The sequence below is a fragment of the Panthera tigris genome, chromosome D2 (assembly GCF_018350195.1).
Source record: "Panthera tigris isolate Pti1 chromosome D2, P.tigris_Pti1_mat1.1, whole genome shotgun sequence".
In the NCBI taxonomy this organism is placed as follows: domain Eukaryota; kingdom Metazoa; phylum Chordata; class Mammalia; order Carnivora; family Felidae; genus Panthera; species Panthera tigris.
Genome location: NC_056670.1, coordinates 44,773,061 through 44,794,962, shown reverse-complemented (window position 1 = coordinate 44,794,962; position 21,902 = coordinate 44,773,061). Strand labels below are relative to the sequence as shown.

General features: G+C 53.0%; 1 protein-coding gene across 2 annotated transcripts in view; it reads left to right on the top strand.

The window, feature by feature from the left end:
* The window catches only part of LOC102950831 (anthrax toxin receptor-like), a 36,851-nt gene extending 20,647 nt beyond the window's left edge, over positions 1–16,204 (top strand). Inside the window, exons 10-18 of one of the 2 annotated variants that reach the window (XM_042960897.1) lie at positions 2,786–2,884; positions 4,093–4,162; positions 4,639–4,729; positions 6,306–6,491; positions 7,749–7,784; positions 8,870–8,950; positions 10,390–10,467; positions 15,290–15,573; positions 15,723–16,204. In XM_042960897.1, the coding sequence (XP_042816831.1) occupies positions 2,786–2,884; positions 4,093–4,162; positions 4,639–4,729; positions 6,306–6,491; positions 7,749–7,784; positions 8,870–8,950; positions 10,390–10,467; positions 15,290–15,544 (896 nt within the window). In that variant the 3' untranslated portion in view covers positions 15,545–15,573; positions 15,723–16,204. Of the gene's footprint in view, positions 1–2,785; positions 2,885–4,092; positions 4,163–4,638; positions 4,730–6,305; positions 6,492–7,748; positions 7,785–8,869; positions 8,951–10,389; positions 10,468–15,289; positions 15,606–15,722 lie in introns of those variants that run through there. The other variant, XM_007093152.2, reaches the window with a different exon arrangement.
* The last annotated feature ends 5,698 nt before the right edge of the window (positions 16,205–21,902 follow it).

The window sequence follows — 21,902 nt, the reverse complement described above, 5'->3', positions numbered from 1 at the left end:
GGATGGGGGAAATTTCTTTCATTAGTCTCCCCTGGTCGATATTGTGGCTACAGCAGGCTGTGCACACCTTGAGGCTCACCTCTCTGTGGGCATGGGTCAGGATTCCCCGGATCAATTCCAGAAGTAGAATTGTGGTATTAAGAGGACACACAGCTTAAACGTTGGTCAGTAGAGTCGAATTTCTCCCAAAGAGCCTGTGCTGGGCAACAGATGGTGTTCCCAGAGCCCAACCCTCCCAGGACAGGTCACTTCCACCTGGTGCCCTTGTCAGTCTCATGGTTGGTTGGTTGTCCTTCCTCACTGCTTGGCTTCCTCCTGACCTTGTCAGTGGGCGGCCTGCCTTCCCAGCTCCTCTCTCTGGAGCCCCAGGAGGCCTGATGTAGAACTCTTCCTCCAGAAAGAAAGCTCTCATAAAGAAGGATTGGTCTCCCTGCCAGGGACTGGATGGTCCCCGTGCCACCCGAGAGCAGGTACACAGTGGGACTCTACCTAAGAGACATAGCTCCCTGCAAGCCAATGTTCATCCATCCTTGGCTTCATTCTCCTCCTGTGTGTGTTACTGTTGGAGGAATTGGGTGAGGGGTGTTGGAACCAAGGAGCAGCTACTAGACAAAGCAAAATCCTTTAAGTCCACATCTCTTCTGCTCGAAAGTCTGACACCATCACCCTGCCTTCCACTTACCGAGACTTGCCAGAGTGACAAGACCCTCTAAAGGGGCAGTGCCTTGGGGACACAGAGGGTGCTGCTGCGGAGAAGTGGTGACTGAGCAGGGCCTGAAGGCTGCAGGGTACACACTTTGGGAAGGGGGTCACAGGCATATGGACAGCACGTGCTCTTCCTGAGAAGTGCAGGCGCTGCGGGGCCATCCCTCTGAAGCAGCCTCATGATAGCTGCTCAGAACTAAGACAAGAGCAAAGGGGGCAGAAGTGGGTCCTGGAATGGGTACTTGAAGTCAGGTCCTGGCCCTGTACCTGCCAGGGGTCTGGAGGAGGCCACCTGCCCTCTCTTAGCCTCAGGTTCCCTCTCTGTAAGCTTGGGTAGGAATACCTAGCTCACGGGTATTAGAGGTTAAGGAAAGTGTAGATCGGCCCATAGTATACGCTCAGTTAGTGAGGAGTGTCATTTTGGATGAACACCGGTGTTACATGGCTTGGCCTGGCACAGATTTGCCCACTTCTGGTTCCTTCTGCCTGTGTGCTTGTGGCAGAAAGGCTCTACTCACTATTTTTGGCTCCTCTGGAGCCTGATCTGTCCACATGCAGCCAGCTGACTGTTCCCTTCTCTGTCTGTATCTAATTACAGTGTGGGCTGTCAATTTACAGTTCTGTCTTGCAAGGAAATGCTTCTTTGCAATAAAAAATCCTGGAATATAAATTGCAGATGACACTTCCTTGAGACTGAGAGCCAAAGCTCTGCTCAGGGTGGCCCTAGCCAGGCTGGCGAAAGGGTGCACAGGAGATAAGCCCAACTGCTCCTTCCTGGCCAATCACAGAGCCCTGTGTCATGGTGGGAAGGGTCCTTATGAAGTGTGAGCCTTGAGCAGGCAGCCTGGCACAACTGAGTTCAAAGCAGCATTGTACTGTTGGTTACTGTGTGTGGGAGAGGACGTGTCACTTACAGACATCAAGCCTCCGCTGGGTGGACCACTGCCATCAGTGCCCTCGGGGGCCAGGCTGGTGCCGTGAGCAGGAGGCATGTGTCAGGCCAAGCCAAGGATGGTTGATTGCATGTGGGGTGTAGTGCAGTAAGGCAGGCGCTGGCCACTGAGGAGCTCCCCTGATGTGAACAGGGCCCAGCCAATGGTTGACATGCAGAAGTATGAACCCACCATTTCCAGGTGGTCCCATTTTTGAAGAATGCTAGTGATCTGGGTTATTAGGGAAAATGTGCAGGTTTTAAGTGTTGATACCCATTTTTGGAAGACACTTGAATGCCTAACAAACCACAACAGCAGCCAGCATTGAGCCACAGGCCCAGAATCTATTTTCTTCAAAGCAGAGAATTTGCAAACACTGCCCTGATCAATGGGAGTTGCAGGGAGACCTGAAGCAGGAGAAATAAGGGCAGCCAGGTCCAAGGTTGTGCTATAATAAAGGTTGTGTAAATAAATAAATTGAGCTAGAGCAAACCAAGCTTCCAGGATTGGAATGACCCAGTCTGGGACAGGAGGCAGTGATGGAGGCTAATGACCTTGGGCTTGCAGTTAAAGACCCACATGTTATCCTGGCTAAATCCTTAGGGATCCAGTCTACCAGCTGTCTTCTGTATCCCCTGGTGTTTGCTTCAGGGGAGGCTCAGCAGCCTGGTGAAGGTCTAGGGTCTAGACCTGCACCTCACATATCAGTGTCTCCACACTCAAAGAGGAAGTGCTTGCTGAACCCCAGGTGGGTTATGTGTAGTCCACGAAGCCTCAGGCAAAGGCAGGGGAAGAGCAATCATGTGAGACTTCCAGAACCACAGCTAAGACAGGATTTCTTCCATGGGGGATTCTTTGTGCAGGGTCCCAGAATCTTAGCATATACAGAGGATGAGGTTGGATCCCTTTTTGGACTCCAAGTATCGGGGTGAAGATGAGAGGCCCCCCTACAGCCTAAATCTCCCCTGTTACTCAGAGTGGACCCTCCATTACACTGGGTGAGGATCTGGCCTCCAGAGGTCAGCCTTGTTTGTTTCAACATGTTTGCTTCCTGAGAATTCCATTTTGTGGGGGGACATGCCTTGTAAGACAGAGGGAAGGCAGCCCTCAGCCCCACCTTACACAGACCTTTGAATGTTGCTTTGCAGAAGACTATGAAATTATGATTTCTGGAAAAGGATTTAATAATGCAATAAACAAGGAGGAAGTTATTTGTAGATTCCGCTTCAGCGATGATAAATTCTTAGGTAAGTAGCTCTCTTGGTGCCTCCAAGTGACAAACTCCCTACAACAGGCTGCCTTCCCCTCAGCCAGCCAAGTTTTCAGAGCCCTTGCTTACCATTCACTGTGGGTCCTGTGAGGATAGATCAAGTAAAAGGAGAGACCTGGCTGGGAAGCCTGGTGACCTATACCTCAAAGTTGGGAAGTCATCAACCACAAGAGCCTCTCCTAGCAGGGCTTTAACCCTTGCCAAGAATGGCTGTGGTGTGCTGGGTGTGCCCCAGAGCTGTATTCCCCCTACCTTGGCTCAGCTCTCACTGGCCTTGAGAGACAAGGACCCGAATCTGTTGAGTCTGCTGGCGAGAAACACAGGCAGCCCTGGACCAGGCACACTGGGAGCTTCACAGGAGAATGTGTGCATCTGGGATTGAGACAGGATGCCAGCTTCCAGGCCCAGGCCCAGGAATCCTGGCACAGGCACACATTACTTGTCTGACCTTGACCAAATGAGGGTTCTATTCTCAGCTTCTTTTTCCTCTACTGCAAAATGAAGCCAATATGATAGTCGAGCTAAACCATATCACCTATGTAAGCCTATAATGTAAGGAAATACTCAGGCATCAGGTATTCCTCCATGATGGGTGAGTGGCCAGTAGAAGCACATAGATGTGCCCCCACACTGAGATGGGTGTGATCCTCCCCAGAGAGCAGGGTGGTACAGTAGGACTATCTCCCACTGAGCCCCCAGTGCATTCATTGGACCTGAGATTATGTGCAGTGATGTCTTACTGCAGGGCCATCTGGTAAATCCAGAGCTACCTCCAGACATCACAACATTACACGGTAAATGTTTCAGTCCCTTAAGGGAAATGGTGTCTCTTAGGAACAGGACAGGCCCCACATTCCTAAGCAGCTGTCCCTTCCCCTCTATTCGCTGTGCCTTCTGTTGTTTATTGTGGTCTCAAGAAGTGTCCCTCTCCACATTTATTTTCTTCTTTGTTATTTCATTGTCTCCCTCCCATCCCTCAAATGTAGGGCCCTTGAGAGCAGGGACTTAACCTTTTCCATTCCAACCAGGCATTGCACAGGGCCTGGTGCATGGCAGGGGCTCAGAGGAAGGCAGCAAAGAGAAGCTGGCATCTGCCAGTGTTAGTCTGCTTGCCAGGGGCCAGCTGAGGGGAGATGGATGGATGGACATGCTCCTTGACATTATTCTCTTGTGGTTTTCTCCTAGATAAAAAAGCCACCACTGTGGATGATAACACCATAACATGCTCAGGAGTAATGATACAAAAACCAGACCAGTAAGTGCCCAGGTCAAGGGCCACAGGTGCAGTTTTTGCCACTATGAAGTATATAGGTTGTGGGATGTCACCTCTGCTGGGGCAGCACATGTGTATCTCCCAAAGTCTCAGGGCATACTCTCCACTTCTCCTTGTTGGTGGTCACCTGAGATGCTCAGGGATATGCTATAGGCCAGTCTCTGCCAAGGAGGGAGACTACTGGAGATGATGTCCCCAGGGAAAGTATTTGCTCCAGGTAGCCATCAGAGCTAAGCCAACATACTCTGCAAATTGAGAAAAGTCGGTCAGTCTTCACTGCAGAGATTGATCTCAAGGGCTTGGTGTGAGCTCTCCTTACCCATGCCATGTACTCACTGGTGGCCCCAATCCCTGATGATCAGTTACAATGAGAAGAAATGGGGGATGTGGTTTGATCCACATGCAAGAACTATGTCTGTTGGGGCTATTTCTGTCTATCCACAATTTCTGTGCTGCAGGTTGGTCCATGTGGAAGTTAGCCTGAATAATGCCATCAGCTTCATCAAGAGTGATGCTAACATCACCAGCGACAACTGTATGAGTGCCAGGGTAAGGTGGCAGGTTCCCTCCTGGGGCTGTCCAGAGCACTTACACTTAAGGAGCACATGCTCTGGGAGGCAGGAGAAGGGACACAGTGCCAATGGCCCAAGAAAGTAGCTTGTGCAGACAGGGGGCTGGGATGACTTCTCAGAGCCAGTTTGGGGCCCTCAGCCCTTCATTGGCAAGCTGCCCGCACATGGGGCTTGTGAGGTGCCCTGGGAGTGCTTCCACAAGAGCACCTGCCATGTAGCCTTCTGTCCAGGTCCTGCAGAACCTCTGCTCTCTCTCTCTGGGAACCAGGTGTCCCTGAAGGCACAGGAAAGGGAACAGTTAGAGCTCTAAGCAGAGTCCAGAAATGGTGCTGGGGCTCTGCCACCCCGCCTCGCCCCTTGCCACCTCTGCTGGCCCAAGAATAGTGGTGGGGAGCTCGGGGCTCCATCCTGCATTCCAGCTGGGCAAGTGGGAGAGGCTTGGAGGCAAGTGTTAGGAGCCCGAGTCCAGGACCTCTGGGTCAGTGGGGTGCTCCAAACCTGGGCCCCAGACACAGGGGATCTGGAGGGCGGGACCCACTGTGGCCCTGTGCAGTCAGGGTGTTTCAGCAGCTGCTGACACAGATGAACCCACACACGCCCATCACTGCCCGCAAGCCCAAGCCCGCTTGAGGAACACCCCTGTCATTTTGCAGAGGGCATCAGCCTCCCCTCTGCCTCTGCTGCTTTCTTGTGCTCCTCAGCCATCCGTCTCCGCTAACTCTCTGACCTCTGCTGGACCTTGCTCTCCGGCACTTGGTGGGAAGCTGCCAGGGCTGTGGGGAGGGCCTGGGACTCAGCTCAGGGACGGGCACGTGGGAAAGAGGGTGCTGCTCCCAGGTGCCCACTTCTCGGAGCTCCACGTCACCCGGGCACCTGGGGCGGGGCAGCATGACATGGGCGACAGAGCACGTTAGGCACAGGAAGAGGGCTGCCTGGGAGGAGCGATGCCCGTGCCTGATTGCCACCAGCCTAGTGTCCAGTCCCAGCTGGGAGGGTTCCAGCAGCACAGACAGTCCTCCGACTGTGTGTTCGCTTGTGTCAGGACAGGCACTCACCGACCAGCAGACCACACTCAGCCATTTGTCCCTCAGGAGCCTAACTGACAGGCCGCCCTCAGCAGGCACATTTAGGAAAGAACTCAGGAGGAGCCTGAGTTCATGGGCCCCCACCCTGCTTCCCCGTCCTGGGCACAGACTCTGTCCCCTGTAGCTCCCCTGCGTCAGGGAAAGCCGAGCATTTGGTTTAGGGCAGGACTGCACCGCGTGCGGCTGAGGCGTGCAGTGGGGGCTGGCATGTCACACATGGGGATTCCGGTCCTTGTCAGGGCTCTGGGCCAGAGCCTCGGAACGAAGCCAGTGGTGGGCTCTGTGGCCCAGGGCTCCGCAGCGGCTCTTTGAGTGCAGTCTTGTCCTCCAGGCCTTCAGTGCTCCCTGGAGGTGGGGAAATCTGAGGTGAGTGGGAACACGCGATGTGCAGGTGTAGTGCGCTGGGGGGAGGCACCCAGTGAGGACCGTCCAGATCTCCCCTAGACTTTTGACGTGTGCTTTCTGCAGAATATGCCATCAGAAGGTGATGAACCACCGTCTGCAGCTCCTCCTTCTCCAGAAGTCATGACTCCCCCGGAAAACCTGGCATCATTTATGCCACCTATCCAACCTATCTACTTGGTTGTGCTCCTCGCAGCCGTGCTCACAGTCCTGTGTCTTTCCTGCTGCTTCTGGCTATGCTGTTGCAAAAAGGTAAGTGATATCTTGAACATAGTACCATTCCCCAGGCCCATGCCAACAACTTGAGGGATACAGCCCCTACCCCTGCCCCATGATCCTGCCTCTGGGCGGGTTCCCATAAACTCCCAGGCCATGAGATGAGTAAACAAAGGCACAGACTGTGTCTACCATTCCTGGGCAGAAACTCAGCCTGCATCTCAGGGACCCCCTGCTTCATGCTTGTTTCCAGAGGCATCCTATGAGCTGCCCTGTCCTCTGGGGATAAGCCACCCCAGTACCCAGTGACAAGGGAGGCATCACAGCAGCCAGGCTTCTGGAGAACTCAGGGAGACCAAGCACCAGAAGAGGCCTCTGATGCTGAGGGAAGAAAGTAGGTCACAGGAGGCACTGGGGGCCCCGAGGGACAATCCTGATGTTTGGGATGATTCCTAGACTCTGGGGCAGCTGAGCTTTGGAAACCAGATCTCTGCACACAGCCAGTGCGTCCTTCCTTCCTTCCTCAGTCATTACTAAGGGCCAGGACATGACGGGCCCCATACGTGGCACACAGGGATGGGAAAGGAGCTGCCACCATCTTGCACACAGGAGCTCACAGTCTGGTGTCTGCTCTGGTATTGGTACCTGGGGGTGGCGGGTAAAATGTCAGCCTCATAGGCTGTGGCATCAGGGCCCTAGCAAAGGAGAGACACTGGCCCCCGGGGAGGGAGAAGGGCAGACGTACTGGCTGCTGGGTTTGCAAGGACCCGGGACAGAGCTGGGTGAAGGAAGAGGAAACCACAGAGGTGGGAAAGGACAGAGCAAAGCAGCAAGACAGAAGCAGGCCGGATTGCTGTGGAGGGGGAGCTGTGAGGACAGAAAGCGCGAGTGGGGGGCTGTCAGCACAGAGTGGGGACTAGGGAAGGCTGCGGGCTGTGGGAGGTGAGGGGAGAGGAGGAAGGGAATTGGATGTGTTCTCTTGTCTTCATGTCACGGAAGGGCTCCTAATGAAAACTACTGCGTGGACACCTCCGCCAGGGACCAGGCACCCTAGTCTGGCTGTCTCCCTGTCCACCGCCAGGGAGGTCCGATATCCCTTTGATAACCCAGGAGCCTGAGCCTCGGGATGCTGGAGCCGGTTGGCCACATCCCATAGACAGTGGGCTCGCAGACTGACACCCAAAGCCCACGTTCTGTCCCACTGCTGCTGAGTAGGGTCCCCTTCTGTCTGCATGGCCGAGCCAGTGCCCTCATGCTCCTCCAGCCTATGTTCATGTCTCTTTAACATTCTAGCCCTGCAAGGAGCCACCAGTGCAGAAGATAGTAATGGTAAGTCCTGATTTTTGTCCTCATGTCAGTGTGCCTGGTGCCCACGCTGACCTTCACACAAGGGGTCCTGCTGCCTGTGGGATATTTCTACCCCCTACCCCACCACCTCTCACCTACCTGGGCAGAGAGAGCTGGCCGAAAGAAGAGGGTGATGGAGGGGCAGGGAGGGCCCTCGGGAGGACTTAGGACTCAAAACACCTTTCCCGAGTGTGCAACTCAGCCTGATCAAGAGCTGTGCCACTCAGTTAGCAACTTGGGGTAGCCTATTTCAGCAACGGCTGTAGACCCAAAAATATTGGAACTTCTGCCAGTTCCCAAAGGACAGTTCATAGCTGTACCTTCACCCAGTCTCACGTGAGTTCTTGGAAAAAGAGCTTCAGGTCTCAGGACCAGGTCGCCTCCTTCAGGCTCTAATGAATATCGGGCTGAATTTCACTGATCTTTATCCTTGTCACCTGGCAGGCAAGAGGCTTGACCGGGCTGGTACTGTGGGGAGTGCAGAGCTGGGAAGGTTGGAAGGGGTCTTCCCTGGCATGGAGTGTGAGTAAGGCCCATGCCGGGTTAGCACAGAGAGCAGGGATCTGGGGAGCGGGTATGGCTCACTCAGTGGCAGGGACACAGTGTCCAAACAGGGAGACCTGAGCCTGAGAGCTGGTAGGAAACAGCCCTCAGTGTCTGGGGCTGTACAGTAGCAGGTTACATTGTCACCTGAGGAGACTGGATGTGCCAGGGTCAGGTGAATGCAGCCCTGTCCTCCACCAATTCTTTACCCTGATGGCCCTCCTATCCACTGATAGCCGCAGGACCAGGCTTCTCCACCAAGGGCGGCACCAGGGCACAGAGGGACAGGACAGAGTTTGTTGGCCTTTTGGGGAAAAGCCATGTCTGCAAACCAAAGGAGTTTGCTTGTTTTCACAAGGAGGACACTGTCACAGTACAAAGTGCTCCTCATTTGTCCTTGGTATCTCCAAATTCCCCTTGTCGAGTGGCCAGTGCTTGACAGCTGCTGGGGCAACAGACAGATGTCATGTGTCTGCACCCGGGAGCTGTCAGACCAGGAAGCAAACTGTACTTTCTCTTCCTAGGCACCCGTGAGGAAATGTATACAGCCCCGCCCAGTGGTGGTCCCTTGTAGGTGCCGAGGAGGTGGGATAAGACGGATAGAGGTGAGAAGGGCCTTTAGGTGGGGCTGAGGGACAAGGGAGGGCAGCCAGTCCATGGCCCTACATGAACCGTGGCTTGGGTGGAGATGAGCTTTGTGGGCACTACATCGATCACTGGGCACAGGAAAAACTGCAGAAGCCATCCCGGTCCTGGGCCCCAGGAGAGGGCAAGACTGTGAGGGCTCTTGCCATCACCAACACCACTTGGAGCCCAGCACCAAGCTTGGAAGGGGCCCAGGTTTGCAGATGTTGGTGGCTGGCCACAGCCCGCCAGTCCCAGGCTGTCTGAGGTTTTCAGCGGCTCCAACAATGGCTTCCATTTTCCTGGCCAGCAGGCAGAGGGGTAAAACACAAGCTCAATCACAAACAGTCTCCCACAGGTCAGAAAAAGAATCCTTTAAGGAAAATTCTGAGCAAAGTTTGTTCCATGAGTCAGCTCAGCAAACTGAGGGACTAAGCTAACTACGTTGTCCTTGGACACACTGACATGGGGACAAGGGCCTCAAGGAGGAGTAGGCTGTGAGGAAACATCCTCACAGGAAGTGCTAGGGCCACACCCTGGGTGGGAGCTCCCAGCCCTGCAGGGGGGCATGAAGACAGGGTGGGGAAGCCCCAGGTGGCCCTGGCTGAGGAAGGAAGAACCCCATAATCTTCCTTCCTGAGCTTTGGCCTCCTCCTGGTCCTGCATCTGAGGTGATGCACCAGTTGGAACCACTGTACCAGGGCCCGGGCATGTTAGTCCTAGTCCGGCTGTCTCCCTGTTGACCCCTCAAGGAACCTCAGATGGCAGCTGGAAAGCCTGTGAACATTCAGCCTGGGGGCTCAAAGAAGCCAAACCACCTCCAGACAGGGCAAAGGTCATGGCCTGGGGCTTGTTCCTGCTCACAAGGCACAGCCCCACCTGCCCCCTCAGTAGGGCCCAGAGAGGCCTGAACTGCAGGTCCTAAAGTCGGGAGGCCACTTGCCCCTGGGTCCAGGGCCTCTCACTGGTGTCCTCCCCTCCTCTCTCCGGAGCAGCCCCAGAATCAGCCCTCGTCCCCACCTGCTCCTGGTGTGCCCCCGTGCAGGCCCTTGTCCCCTTCTCCCAGCTCCTGCCCAGCTCCCTGATGCCCACATCACGTTCCCCTGCAAGACCTCTCCTTGCGACCCTGCATGTCCCCCACCTTGGACCCTTCCTCTGAAAGCAGCCCCTGCCTTCTCCTCCTACACCAGAAATACAAACTCATTTCGGGTTCCAAAACAATCTGTGACCTACACTGACACTGCCTGCCCTGAAACACACAAGGCCACCAGGCCCCTGCCCCAGGCGGAGACTACAGGGCGGCCTCGGTGTGTTCCTGGGGACAGAGCCCTCTGGAGCCATCTCAGGCAGAGGGGCCTCTACCCCTCTGGAGGTGACGGCCAGGCCCTGGAGCTTCCTCACAGCTACATCTGCTTTTCAGGGCAAACTGGACACCTTGTGTGACTTTGTGCAAAGCTGCAACCAGATCCCATTGATGTGGTGTCAGCCCAGGAACGCGGTAAGCAGGGGCACAGGGATGTTCCCTGGGCAGGCGCCCTTTTCTCTTTGCCCTTGGCAGCTGAGCTCAGGGACTATGGGTCAGAGAGCCCTGTCCAGGCATCTTCCAGGAGGATGCCCCAGACGAGGAGACGCGGTGCTCATGAGCCTCCCGTGTGGATTCTGGGTGGGGCGCCTGCATTTCCTTGCTGGTCCCCATCAGAAGGACAGAAGCTTTCTTGGGGAGAGTGTTACCCAGTGCCTCCAAGCTTAAGTGAAAGAGGCTGGAGAAGGAGGCAGGCCAGCAAGTTCTCCTGACCCCCAGCCATCATCCCTCCCCACCGAGCTCCCCAGCCTGTGTCTGCTGGATCCACACCCTCATCCTCTGAGACTCTCCTGGGCGGCTCCCTCATGTGCCAGGAATGCTGGAGGGCATGGTGACACCCTCATGTTGTTGGCCAACATTGCGTGCTTTTGCCAGCTAGTAGAGTCCCTCCATGTGCCACTGCCTGTGACAACGGGGAGAAGCCTGCATGTTACAGGTGTCCCCCTTGGAATTTAATGGTTGTGACAGCTAATTGTTAGAGTTCCTCCTATGCCAGCTGCCAGTCTAAGAACTTTCCATAATTTCACATTCAATCCTGGCAGTAACTGTACGTGCAGGTACTACTAATATGCCAGTTTTACCAAGGAGGGACCAAGGCACACAGAAATCAAGCAACTTGCCCCAGGTCACAGAGCCTAGGAGTGGCAGAGCTGGACTTGAACCCCAGGGCCTGCCACCACCCTTCTCACTGCCCTGCCCCCATCAGGTCAACACTCATGAAACCATAATGGTTTCCCCAAAACCAATGCAGGGCTCAGAATTAGGGCCCATGAAGAGCATGCTCCTGGCTTGCCTGGGAATCATGTGCCTAAGTTTCCCCATGATCAGAACCTCGGACTGGGCCAGGTGCCTGGAGGACGTGGTGTCCCCAGTATCTATAGTGCGGGCTGCATTAGTCATTTGCTTGGTTCAGGCAAGCATGACTGTCCCTGGCGGTCAGGTGAGCATTAGGAGTCCTGGGCACACCTGGGGGTGGGGACCCTGCTGAGGAGACACATGGATGTGTGCTGACACCCAGCAGGGCCATGTCTGCTGTCAGAGGTTTCAAGGCTCCTCAGGAGACCACTGGGCTCCTGGCTCTGGGTCTGAACAGAACTCACAGTCCCAGCCATGTTTGCACAGATGCCCATTCTGCATCTGGATCTCCTGGAGCCTCTTCCAGGGCCACAGCCCCATTATGGTCTCTAGAGCACCACACCGGCCTTGTGCCCTGAACCCACCCAGCCACGTCCACTCCGGGCAGAGGGACAGAGCAAGACATGGAGGGAGGCCCAAGACCAGAGGGAGGACAAGGGAGAGATACCAGAAAGGGCCATCCTACCCCATCGAGGGGAGGGCAGGGGCACTGGGCACCCTCTGATATGGTCCCTTTCCTAAGACCCTACTGGGAGTGTCATGGATTGTGGGGCACTTGCAGCTGCCCAGCACTCTGCCAGGCCCCTACCATGCCAGCTCTGGAGTCAGCCCAGTATTCTTTCAAGCTGGGAATGACAGTGACCCCGTTTGTTTGCTGATGGGAAAACAGTCCTGAGAGGCCAGCAAAGTCACAGAAGCCACCCACAGAGCAAGTGGCAACACCCAGGGCCATCTAAAGTAACCCCCCTCATCCTGAGCAGAGCTGGGAGCCCATATGTAGGCCCTTTGGGTGTGGGCTCCCTTCCCACTCCTGGGTCCCTCCCATGTGACTTTGTCCCTCTGACCGTCCTCCTGGAGACCCAAGTGTGGCTGGTTTCTTCAAGACCATCTCTCCCTACGCACATAACAGAATGACCCAACAAGACTCAGTCTACTTTCTTAATCTTGAGTCAAACCCTGGCTTCCATCCAAGGTCCTGATTCTCTTCCTTTGTTGCTTTATCCCAGGGAAGCCCTTTAGCTCACCGACTGGACCACTGCCAGGTCCGCCAGGAAATCGGGCCAACAGTGGCCAACCTTACCCTCCCCAACTGCACATGATGCACAGTCACAGAGTTGTGTCCCAGTGCACATACCCTGCGTGTCCCCCACACAACGCCCTGTGCACAGCGTCTCCTTTCCTCCTCACAGCCACCCCGCAGGGACCACACCTGCCAGTGACACAGAGCTTCCCGAGGCCCGACACTGTTCTAAGTGTTTAATACAACTAAGTCTTTCATCCCCCCCACAATTCCATGGGGAGAAAGCCGAGGCCCCGCACAGTGAAGTCTCCTGCCCAGAAGCCCTAGGGCCCGCATCAGGAGCTGACGCCTCACTGCCAGCCTGGCTCCTCTTCTAGCAAGATGGTCACTTCTCTGCATGTCACAGCTGTGGAAACTGAGTGCCTGAATTTTAGTGATGGACTCAATGTGATGGGGCTGTGGAGAGGTGCGGCAGGGCAGGTGATGACCCCCGGAAGGTTCACGTACAAGTCTAGGCTCCAACACCCATATCCTGCTGCCAGGGTCATAGGGAAATATCTGGACTCTGTCCACAGAGTCCACAGAGTCCATCTGTCCACAGCACAGTGTGTTATATATGCAAACAATTGTGAATGTCGCTATGTTATTTTGATGGTATGCTGATAACAGACCTCCTTCTAAATATGAGCTCATGTATGTTTGCTGGGAAAGTATTCTTCCATGGAACAATTAGAACCTGGGTACAGATCGGCCTTATGATGTATTCATGCCAAGGAGCTCCTGAGTCCTCTGTCCTTGCCCATGGCACGGAGGGAGCTCCATCAGGGAGGGGGGGTGTGACAAAGCTGGGACGTAGTTTCCCCTCTCCAGGAAGACTGAACTTGATAGCTGTCTGTCAAGCCAGTGAACTTTGAGAAGATCTCAGATCATAACCTTGGGATTGTGATGCAGCTGGCTTTCCTGTGCTCTGCAACCCTCTCCTCCCCCTGACCCAAAACTCAAAGACACACACACGCTCACACACACACACACACACACACACAGGCAACCCAAGCATGTGCAAGGACATGCTGACACATGCACACATTCCCCATGAAGTAGCAGGAAACGAGGTAATGGAGCCCATGCCCCAAAGCATGGAGATTCGGGCTAGCAGTCACCCATTTGCCAGTGGATCCAAGGTTAGTCCCTTCACTGTGCAGCACTGAACTGATGTAAACAGTAATTGGTCACTGCCTTAGGTCATCAAATGGTAGGAAGGCAGAGAGGAAGGAGACTCGCCTCCACCCCCAGACCCCTCCACTCAGCCCATGACACTTGCAACACAGTCTCAGGGTCTCTCTGGCCCTCCGCGTTCCCCCTGCCACGTGGGGCCCCTCTTTTCTCCCAGCAGTCCATGGGAAGATGCAGCCTGCAGCTCCCGGAGATGGACTCAGGCGTGGGAGACAGGACGGGCCTCCGCACAGGTGCCCCACAGTCATCCCTTGATGAAATCAGAGAGATCCCACAGCGGTTGCTAGGTCTAGATAATCTGTTTATGCTCAGGAGTAAATAAGCAGAAATAAAGGAGCCTGAAATAAAGATAAAGATTCCGATCTGTTCTCAGTAGCAGCACACCCATGCACACGTGTAACGCAAGTGTACTGACCTATAATGAAACCACAAACCTTCACTCACTGCTATAACAGAAGATTTGAATATGTGAAAACCTAGACCACATCGTCAGCTTTTCCCAGAGGAATCATGCGCTTAGCTCTGCTTTAGTGTAATTGTAATGAACATGCTTAGGGAATTTGATCAAACTGATTTAAGGATGAATTGAAAAAAATTACAGTTGAGTATAGTTTGGGAGTTTTTGATGTGATCCTGGGGCAGGGATGGTGAACGTCCTGCCAGATGACCGAGACTCTGCCCATGGGCCCAAAACAGTCTATGGTATTGAGAAGAGACCCAGCTGCAGTGCTCTGGGCTATGGACCAGAGGGTCCCCTATTCGGCCCTGGAATGTGGTTGTGCAAAGGCGGCATTAGAGAATGGGATTGGGAAATAAACAACTTTTGTTTCCTCGTGCATGTCTGTATTGTCTGGGCTCTCTACAATATCTCTGTTATGATCAAGAGAAGCAGAAATGTTTATCTGTAAAAGGTAATAATATTAACTTGATAAAGCCTAAGGTGATATTACATAGAAAGTTGCCTAGAAAGTGACATTTTACAAAGTATGTCAGTCTTGCTGTCCTGCTAGGGAAAGTCACAGCGAGGAATCCCTACCCATCTGTGGGCTTGGCTCCACTCTGCACACAGGCATGCAGGTCCCCAAGGGTGTGTGTCTTTCTTGAACTTTTCATTGGATCAATATCCTTGTGGATATGGGAAAGGACAAGGTCTGCCTCTAAGTGTCCCAGATTCATTAATAACATACTTATAAATTCAAGGGGTTTTAGGTGTGTTGTTTTTCTAATGTGGCTACTGTTAGGAGGGAAAACCAAGATTATTCGAAAGGGTTAGTAAGGATTTTTAACAGTAGGGTGATGACAATGAAAGTCTCAGTAAAAGAAAGCAGTGGTCAGTACCCTTTGTCACTCTCAGGCACTCAAGCATAACACTATGAGGGAATGATGGGTTCACAGAAGCCCAAAGTTTGCCCACTACATGGAGCACCTGTGGGGACTGGTGGGACCTTCTGGGGACCGACAGGCCCAGACAGATTCAGCAGGGGATCACTGGGGATCTGGGCAGTAGGAAGAGCACAGGTGTGATTAGAGAAGGAGCTCGACAGGCCCCAGCAGCCAGAGAAACCACAGCTTTCTGGACCCAATTCCACTGGTTTCTCAGTGACCTTCTCTCTCTTCTCTTCCCTACAGAGGAGGTGCCTCAACTTTGCCCGATTGAGGCCCCCCTGCATGAAGTATCCCTGTACCCCAAAGATCTGCCTTCTACCCTGCACCCCAAAGATCTGCTTTCCACCCAGCCAGGAGTGCTTCCCCATCAGCAACTGCTACTCATGCTGCCAATGCCCATCACGCAAGTGTTCCCGGCTTCCCTCCAGGATGCTGCCACTGATGGCCCCCTCTTCCCGGGCACTCTGCGGAACCACTCTGTCACTCCCACCCCCATAGCCCAGCCTCCATCGCACCAAAACCCCAAGGTTATTAAGAGCCCTTTGTGCACTGAATTAGACATACGTTTTGAGTCTTGGTTTACAGTCAAAGGGAGTTGGAATTAGTTGCTGATCAGCAAGAGAATTTGGTGGACTTTGCTCCACTGTATGAGACGATCTATACTGCTTCCTTCCAGGACAAAGCACCCTGGTGTCCTGTGGATGCAGACATGGATGTGCTCCAGTCCCCACGGCCCACTCTTCATCTGTCACCAAGGGCTGGGACACCTGGGATTTTAGCCAAATTCCGCTCTTTGAAAAAAGCCCAACATGTCTTTGAAATAGGAATCCAATCCTGTGTCTCCTTCCCTAATTTTGCGTAGAGAGAAAGACTTGAGTTTCTCACCCTCCTTCACTCCATGTTCTTGGTTTTCATTTTTTTCACTACCCACACTCTGAATGTGTCCTAGAAAGAGACAAGCCTCCCCCAAGGTCACCAGCTGCCAGGGTAACTTCTCTTTCCAGATACCCCAAACCGTCCCCAGGCCCAGAAGAATTTTAGAGAATCCTCTCTGTTTCCCTAGGGAATGTAAACCTCCCCTATTTGTCATTTGCCATTTGCAAGACCACAACCAGTTATCTCTAACCCATGTCGATAGTAAATTAAAGTACTCTGCACCCTCAGCCTCATGTCCTTGAATGTCATAATTATGCATTTCAGTAGAATTTCTGTAAGACAAGTATAGGTAAAAAAAATACATCAGGTTTGGGTTCTTAGTCTGTATTGATTAAAATGGCTGCATAGCGATGCCCATAATTAAAAGAAAGAAAGAGAAAGAAAGAAAGAAAGAAAGAAAAGAAAGAGAAAGAAAGAAAGAAAGAAAGAAAGAAAGAAAGAAAGAAAGAAGGAAAGAAAGAAAGAAAGAAAAAGAAAAGGTTTTCCTGGGGGCGCCTGGGTGACTCAGTTGGTTAAGCGACCAACTTCGGCTCGGATCATGATCTTGCAGTTTGTGAGTTCAAGCCCCGCGTTGGGCTCTGTGCTGACAGCTCAGAGCCTGGAGCCTGCTTCGGATTCTGTGTTTCCCCCTCTCTTTACCCCTCCCCTGCTCACGCTCTGTGTCTCTCTGTCTCTCATAATAAACGTTAAAATAAATAAATAAATAAATAAACAAACAAACAAATAAATAACGGTTTTCCTGGAATGGCTATGGATGTGGAAAGTGTTTGCAGGGTAACTCTCCAAAGCCTTTTTACCTGGAGTTGCTCTTTCTTGTGGACCCTCCCCCACTTATCTGCCCTGTCCCAGCCTGGGCCGCAGATCAGTGTCCTGCCAGGACAGGAACGGTGACAGAGAACATGTCCACCCGCATGGTGGGCCTTTTCTACCTCTGCCAGTACATCTGTCTTGCAAGCTATTTATGGGAAGCCTTTTCCTGGCACGAAATGCCAGGCACGGGGTGTCTCAGAGAAATAAGCCAACTCAAGACGGAGGAAATAGAGGAGGGGGCTTAGCCCCTGTGGCATGGGACTCAGTAGTTTCACTGGGACTCCATTCAGCGACTCATTCCAGAGCAGTGAGTGATAGGTGCTTGAAGACCACAAGCAACCCCTCCATGCCTCACTTCCTGAGGTCCTTCATGGACTGTGAGGCCTTAGCCAATGTTCTGCTTTGGTTTAGTGTTGCAAGAGTGAAAATCACCAGCTGTATAAGCACAGAGCATGTTAACAAGGCTGGCAGGTGACACAGGGCTGGCCCCACAGGGCTGGCATCCGGTGGGTCTCAGATGCCTGTGTAGTGCGGGATGGGTCCCACTGGTTCTAGACTGCCTCCACTGAGCTGCAGTTACTTATGGGTCATATACAAATGAGCCAAGAACAGCCACATCCAGCTTTTAAAAGGTGGCTAAGACCATGGGTCTTTTGAGAATCTAGGGGGAAAATGTTTACTGTACTTATAATACCAAGAAAACTGTGTGAAACATTTTTTTTTATTGGAAAGAAAGAGAATGAAACAGCATGAAAGTGTAGAGAGAGATTTTGATCTCTTCTCAAGAAGTAGAATATTTTGTTTTGTCTGTAACTGGTGTGAAAGCAGTGTCCTGGCCTGAGAGGTTCAAGGACACTTTTCTGAAAGTAGCTCTGTGCCTCTGCATCATATCCAAGTATGACTGTAAGACAGTGCAGGCCCGTCTCGCAGCCTCTGTGACCCTATATGGAGAAATGTATCTGTGATTCAATAAAAGGGCTTAATGTGACTGCGAATGAAATCTGTTCATTAATGGACCTCGAGAGCCTTCTTATTTTTAGCCGATAATAACTAGGTCTCATCACACCTTGTTCATCCCTGAGCTGAAGAGGGAGGTAGATGTGGACATCTTAGAGGAACATCGGCCTGCCTTTGGCCATCCGCAGCCACCGACCCTGGCCTCGCTTCCAGGAGTGACGGTATCAGGAGGTAGCAGCAAAAGGGAATTTCATTGGGGATCCCTCCTTGGGCCCAGGCTCCTGCCCTGCCTTCCCCAGTTCTAGCTCAGCAGAGCCTCTGGCTTGTCATAAGCAGGGGGCTCCTCACCTTAGTGAAGAGAGAAAGGGGTATAGCCCGCTGCTCACAGCTGACTCAGAGGTGGGCTGCCTTTGGTCTCCCACCTCCCCCTCCTACCTGGGGCAAGCTATCTTTATAACAAGTCTGACATCTGAGCCGTCCCAAGCTGACATGTCTACAAAACAGAATACGCTGGGCAATGCTTCTTCCTCATTTTAGACATTTTCTGAAGGCCTGTTGGTGTCTTGTGAAGCAGCCCACGTGGACTCACAGCAGACCTCCAAGCCTGGGCCAAAGCCTGTGCTTCTGGAAGCCAGGATCCTCCCTCAGACCCCACCCGGCTCAGACACAAACCTCCTTCACAAGCACGCAAAAAGAAACCCACGCACACCCACCGCCATATTGGAGCATGCACACTTAAAGCTGTGGCCTTAACAGTTCCCCCACCTCCTTGTCATGCACCAGGACTCCCAGAGCAGGCCCAGGAAGTAGACGAGGTCAGGGTGGAAGAAGGGTACTGTCTCGGGCACTGCCTGGTGTTCCAACTGCGCTGCGCTCGGCGATCTGCTCACATGGTGAAGCAATCTGCGGAAATGTCCATTCAGTTCCGCTCGCTCTCTCTGCTTTCCATTCCACATTCCAAGTAGGCACCCAGGCCCTGGATGTTGCCTGGTTGGTCTCAGTGGGAGACAAGTGGTGTGAAGGCCACCTGCCTCCCACCTTGTGTCAAGACTGAAGCTTCTCAGGGGCAGTGCTTTAGCATCTCAGAACGAGGGGGTAGAATGGACGAGGAATGAGCACATGAAAACTACATTCTGAAATTTGAAGAGTTGCATTGTTAAATCATGAATCTTTCAGACGAACCACGAAGCTCGCAAAAGTTTCACATACCGCTTCAGGATGTACCCCCACCTTGTTCACGCCTTCCGTCAGTTGAGGAATTTCCATGGAAAAGTTTAAGAAATCCTGCCATCAGGGTTCTCCAGACAGGAGAGCCCAGCCCAACCCCACCCGACCCTGCCTCCGGGCGGTACAGAGGCAGAGCCCACGGCAGACGCCAGAAGGACAGAACAACAGTGGCTGTAGGTCCTGACCTGGGGTCAGACAGGCAGCCAGGCCCCAGCAGCACCGGAAAGCCCATGGAACAATGCTTGGCTTTCTGTTTCAGGCTCTCCTGCTCTCCGGGCCATGTGGCCTCTGTCCGTCCCCCTCTCTCTGCATCTGCTTCTTTCGCCCCCATCTCCGCCTCCCTGTGCACTTAGCTGCCCAGCCCCCCACAGCCCCCGGTGGCTGGTCCGCTGCTCGGGTTGACTGGCTGCTCCCCAGTGCCACACTGATGGGGGAAAGACATCCACCTGGGCACATGGCTGCTGTCAGTCCCAGCTTGGGGTGTGGGAACAGTGTTGACTGTGTGACTGCAGGCTGAGCAGGTGCCTCCAGTGTGGTCTGCAACACGCTGAGGAGCCTGACCCATCTGTCCCTCCACGAGTGGCCCTGGTCGCCCCACCCCCTTCACTCCCACTCATTTCTCCCACCTACTTTGTCTTCCTGATGCCCCAGGAAGCCGTGTGAGCACGTAAGAGCCCCTCAGCATCTGCTCTCACCTGCCCCCAGCACCTGCCCCTTCTACCAGTGTCCCACACCTGCCTGCTGCCTCCAACCTACAGACTGGGCCCGTGCCAGCTGGGAGAGAAGGGCTTGGGCAAGTGTGAGGAGAGAGAAGTCTGGTCCCTTATGTGCAGTCCGGGCTCAGTTAACAGCAAACAGTACATGAAGTGTATGCATATCCAGTGGCACTTGTTTGCATGGGTTACCGTAACAATGTAGCAGAGTCTTGGGGCCATAAACAGCAGGAACTTCTTTTCTTTTTTTTTCTAGAGATTTACTTTCTTGGGGCACCTGGGGGGCACCTGGGGGGCTCAGTCAGTTGAGCAGCCGGCTTCGGCTCAGGTCATGATCTCACGGTCTGTGGGTTTGAGCCCCGCATCGGGCTCTGTGCCGACAGCTCAGAGCCTGGAGCTTGTTTCGGATTCTGTGTCTCCCTCTCTCTGGCCCTCCCCAGCTCACGCTCTGTCTCTCAAACATAAATAAACAGAAAAAAAATTAAAAACAAAAAACGTTTGTTCAGAGGGGTCACATATTACACACTCACCTTTAATCAGCAAAAAAGGAATTTACATGGCAGAACCTGATGTCAGTGAGATTAAAAAAATTTTTTTTTAATTTAAAAAAAAGAAATTTATTTTCTCGGGGTGCCTGGGTGGCTCGGTCCGCTGAGCGTCTGGCTCAGGTCATGATATTGCTGTTTATGTGTTCAAGCCTGCGTCAGTGTGGAGGCTGCTTGGGATTCTCTGTCTCCCTCTATCTCTGCCTCTCTCTCTCTCTCTCTCTCTCTCTCAAATAAATAAATAAACATTTTTTTAAATCTTTAAAAAAATAAATTTATTTTCTTAATTCCAAGGTCAAGGTGTCTGCAGGTTTCATTCCTTCTGAGGCCTCTCTCCTTGGTTTGTAAATAAATGGCCATCTCCTCCCTGTGTCCTCACAGGTGTCTGCTCTATGTGTATCCGTGTCCTAACCTCTCCATTCAGGACAGTGGTCATATTGGAATAGGGCCTGCCCTAATGACCTCAGTTAATTTTATTATTACTTTAACGACCCCATCTCCAAATAGTTACATTCTGAGGTACTAGGGGATGAGGACGTCAACAGATTAATTTGGGGAGGACACAGTTCAGCCCCTAATAGCTATTTATCAGCTGATACTTTTTGAAGTGGGGGTTCTGGGGGAGATGGGGGAGGTCCTGTGAAAAAGCTCCATGGTTAAGGACAAGCTGGGGGAGCACAGGCAGGTGACTCTTGCCTCTGTAGAGACTACAGCCATGTGAGGATTGAGTGTGCTGATGTGCAAAGCTCCCTGACCTCACACACAGAGTGGGGGCTCCGAAGTGGCAGATCCTGTGACGCTCTCTTGGGAATTTGAGGCGATGCTGGGTCAGGACCCACCTGCTCAGGTCAGACTGCAAGATAGGGAAGGGACCTTGGGGGCTCATCACCTCCTTTGACGAATGAGGAGCTGAAAACGAGAGTGTTGGTGCCTCATCATTCTGGGGGCCACGGTCCCGTGTCCATGATCCTTGCAGAAGTTCTGGGGCTCCAATGACATACAGAATGCCCAGCATTGCAGTCCTTAAGCCCAAAGGTGAGCTGGGACGCTCAAACCCAAAAGTGCAGTTCCTTGTAACTGGAAACCCTGAACCTTTCTGTTTTCTTTTCCTCTACCCATGGGTGGTGGACATCCCTGGGAAGCAAACTCTGGCTCAGACAGCAGATGGCTGGTGGCGAAAGGTGTTTGCCACACAGACAGGAGGCCGTAAAGGGGAAGGAGGATAAGAGCAGGGGCCCTGCTTTAGGTGAGCCAGGGCCAGGAGCTAGGCCGAGATGGGACGGGGCTAAATCAGCAGAAGTTCCCGGGGGGTCAGGAGGCAGAAGGCAGAGATGGATGGGCATCTCCTGTAGTGTTCCCCCATGTCCCCAGCCCAGGAGCCTTCCTGCCTGTAACCTCGGGCAGTAGGTACCCAGGTGCCTCATTAGGGATGGGATGAGGATGACCGGAGGCCAGTATGATGTGATAGATCGTTCCAGGAGATGGCGCTCAGAGCTTACATTCATTTACTAGCCCAACTTAAAGATCCATTTTAAAATGTCCGTGTTAAACAGAGCCATGGAACAAACATGATGGAGGCTTCTGTCTCGCCACTTAGTTAACTGAGCGTCCATTATGCGTCACACATATTTTTCCTTTTTCTGGAGACAGTAGATATGTCTTTAAAAC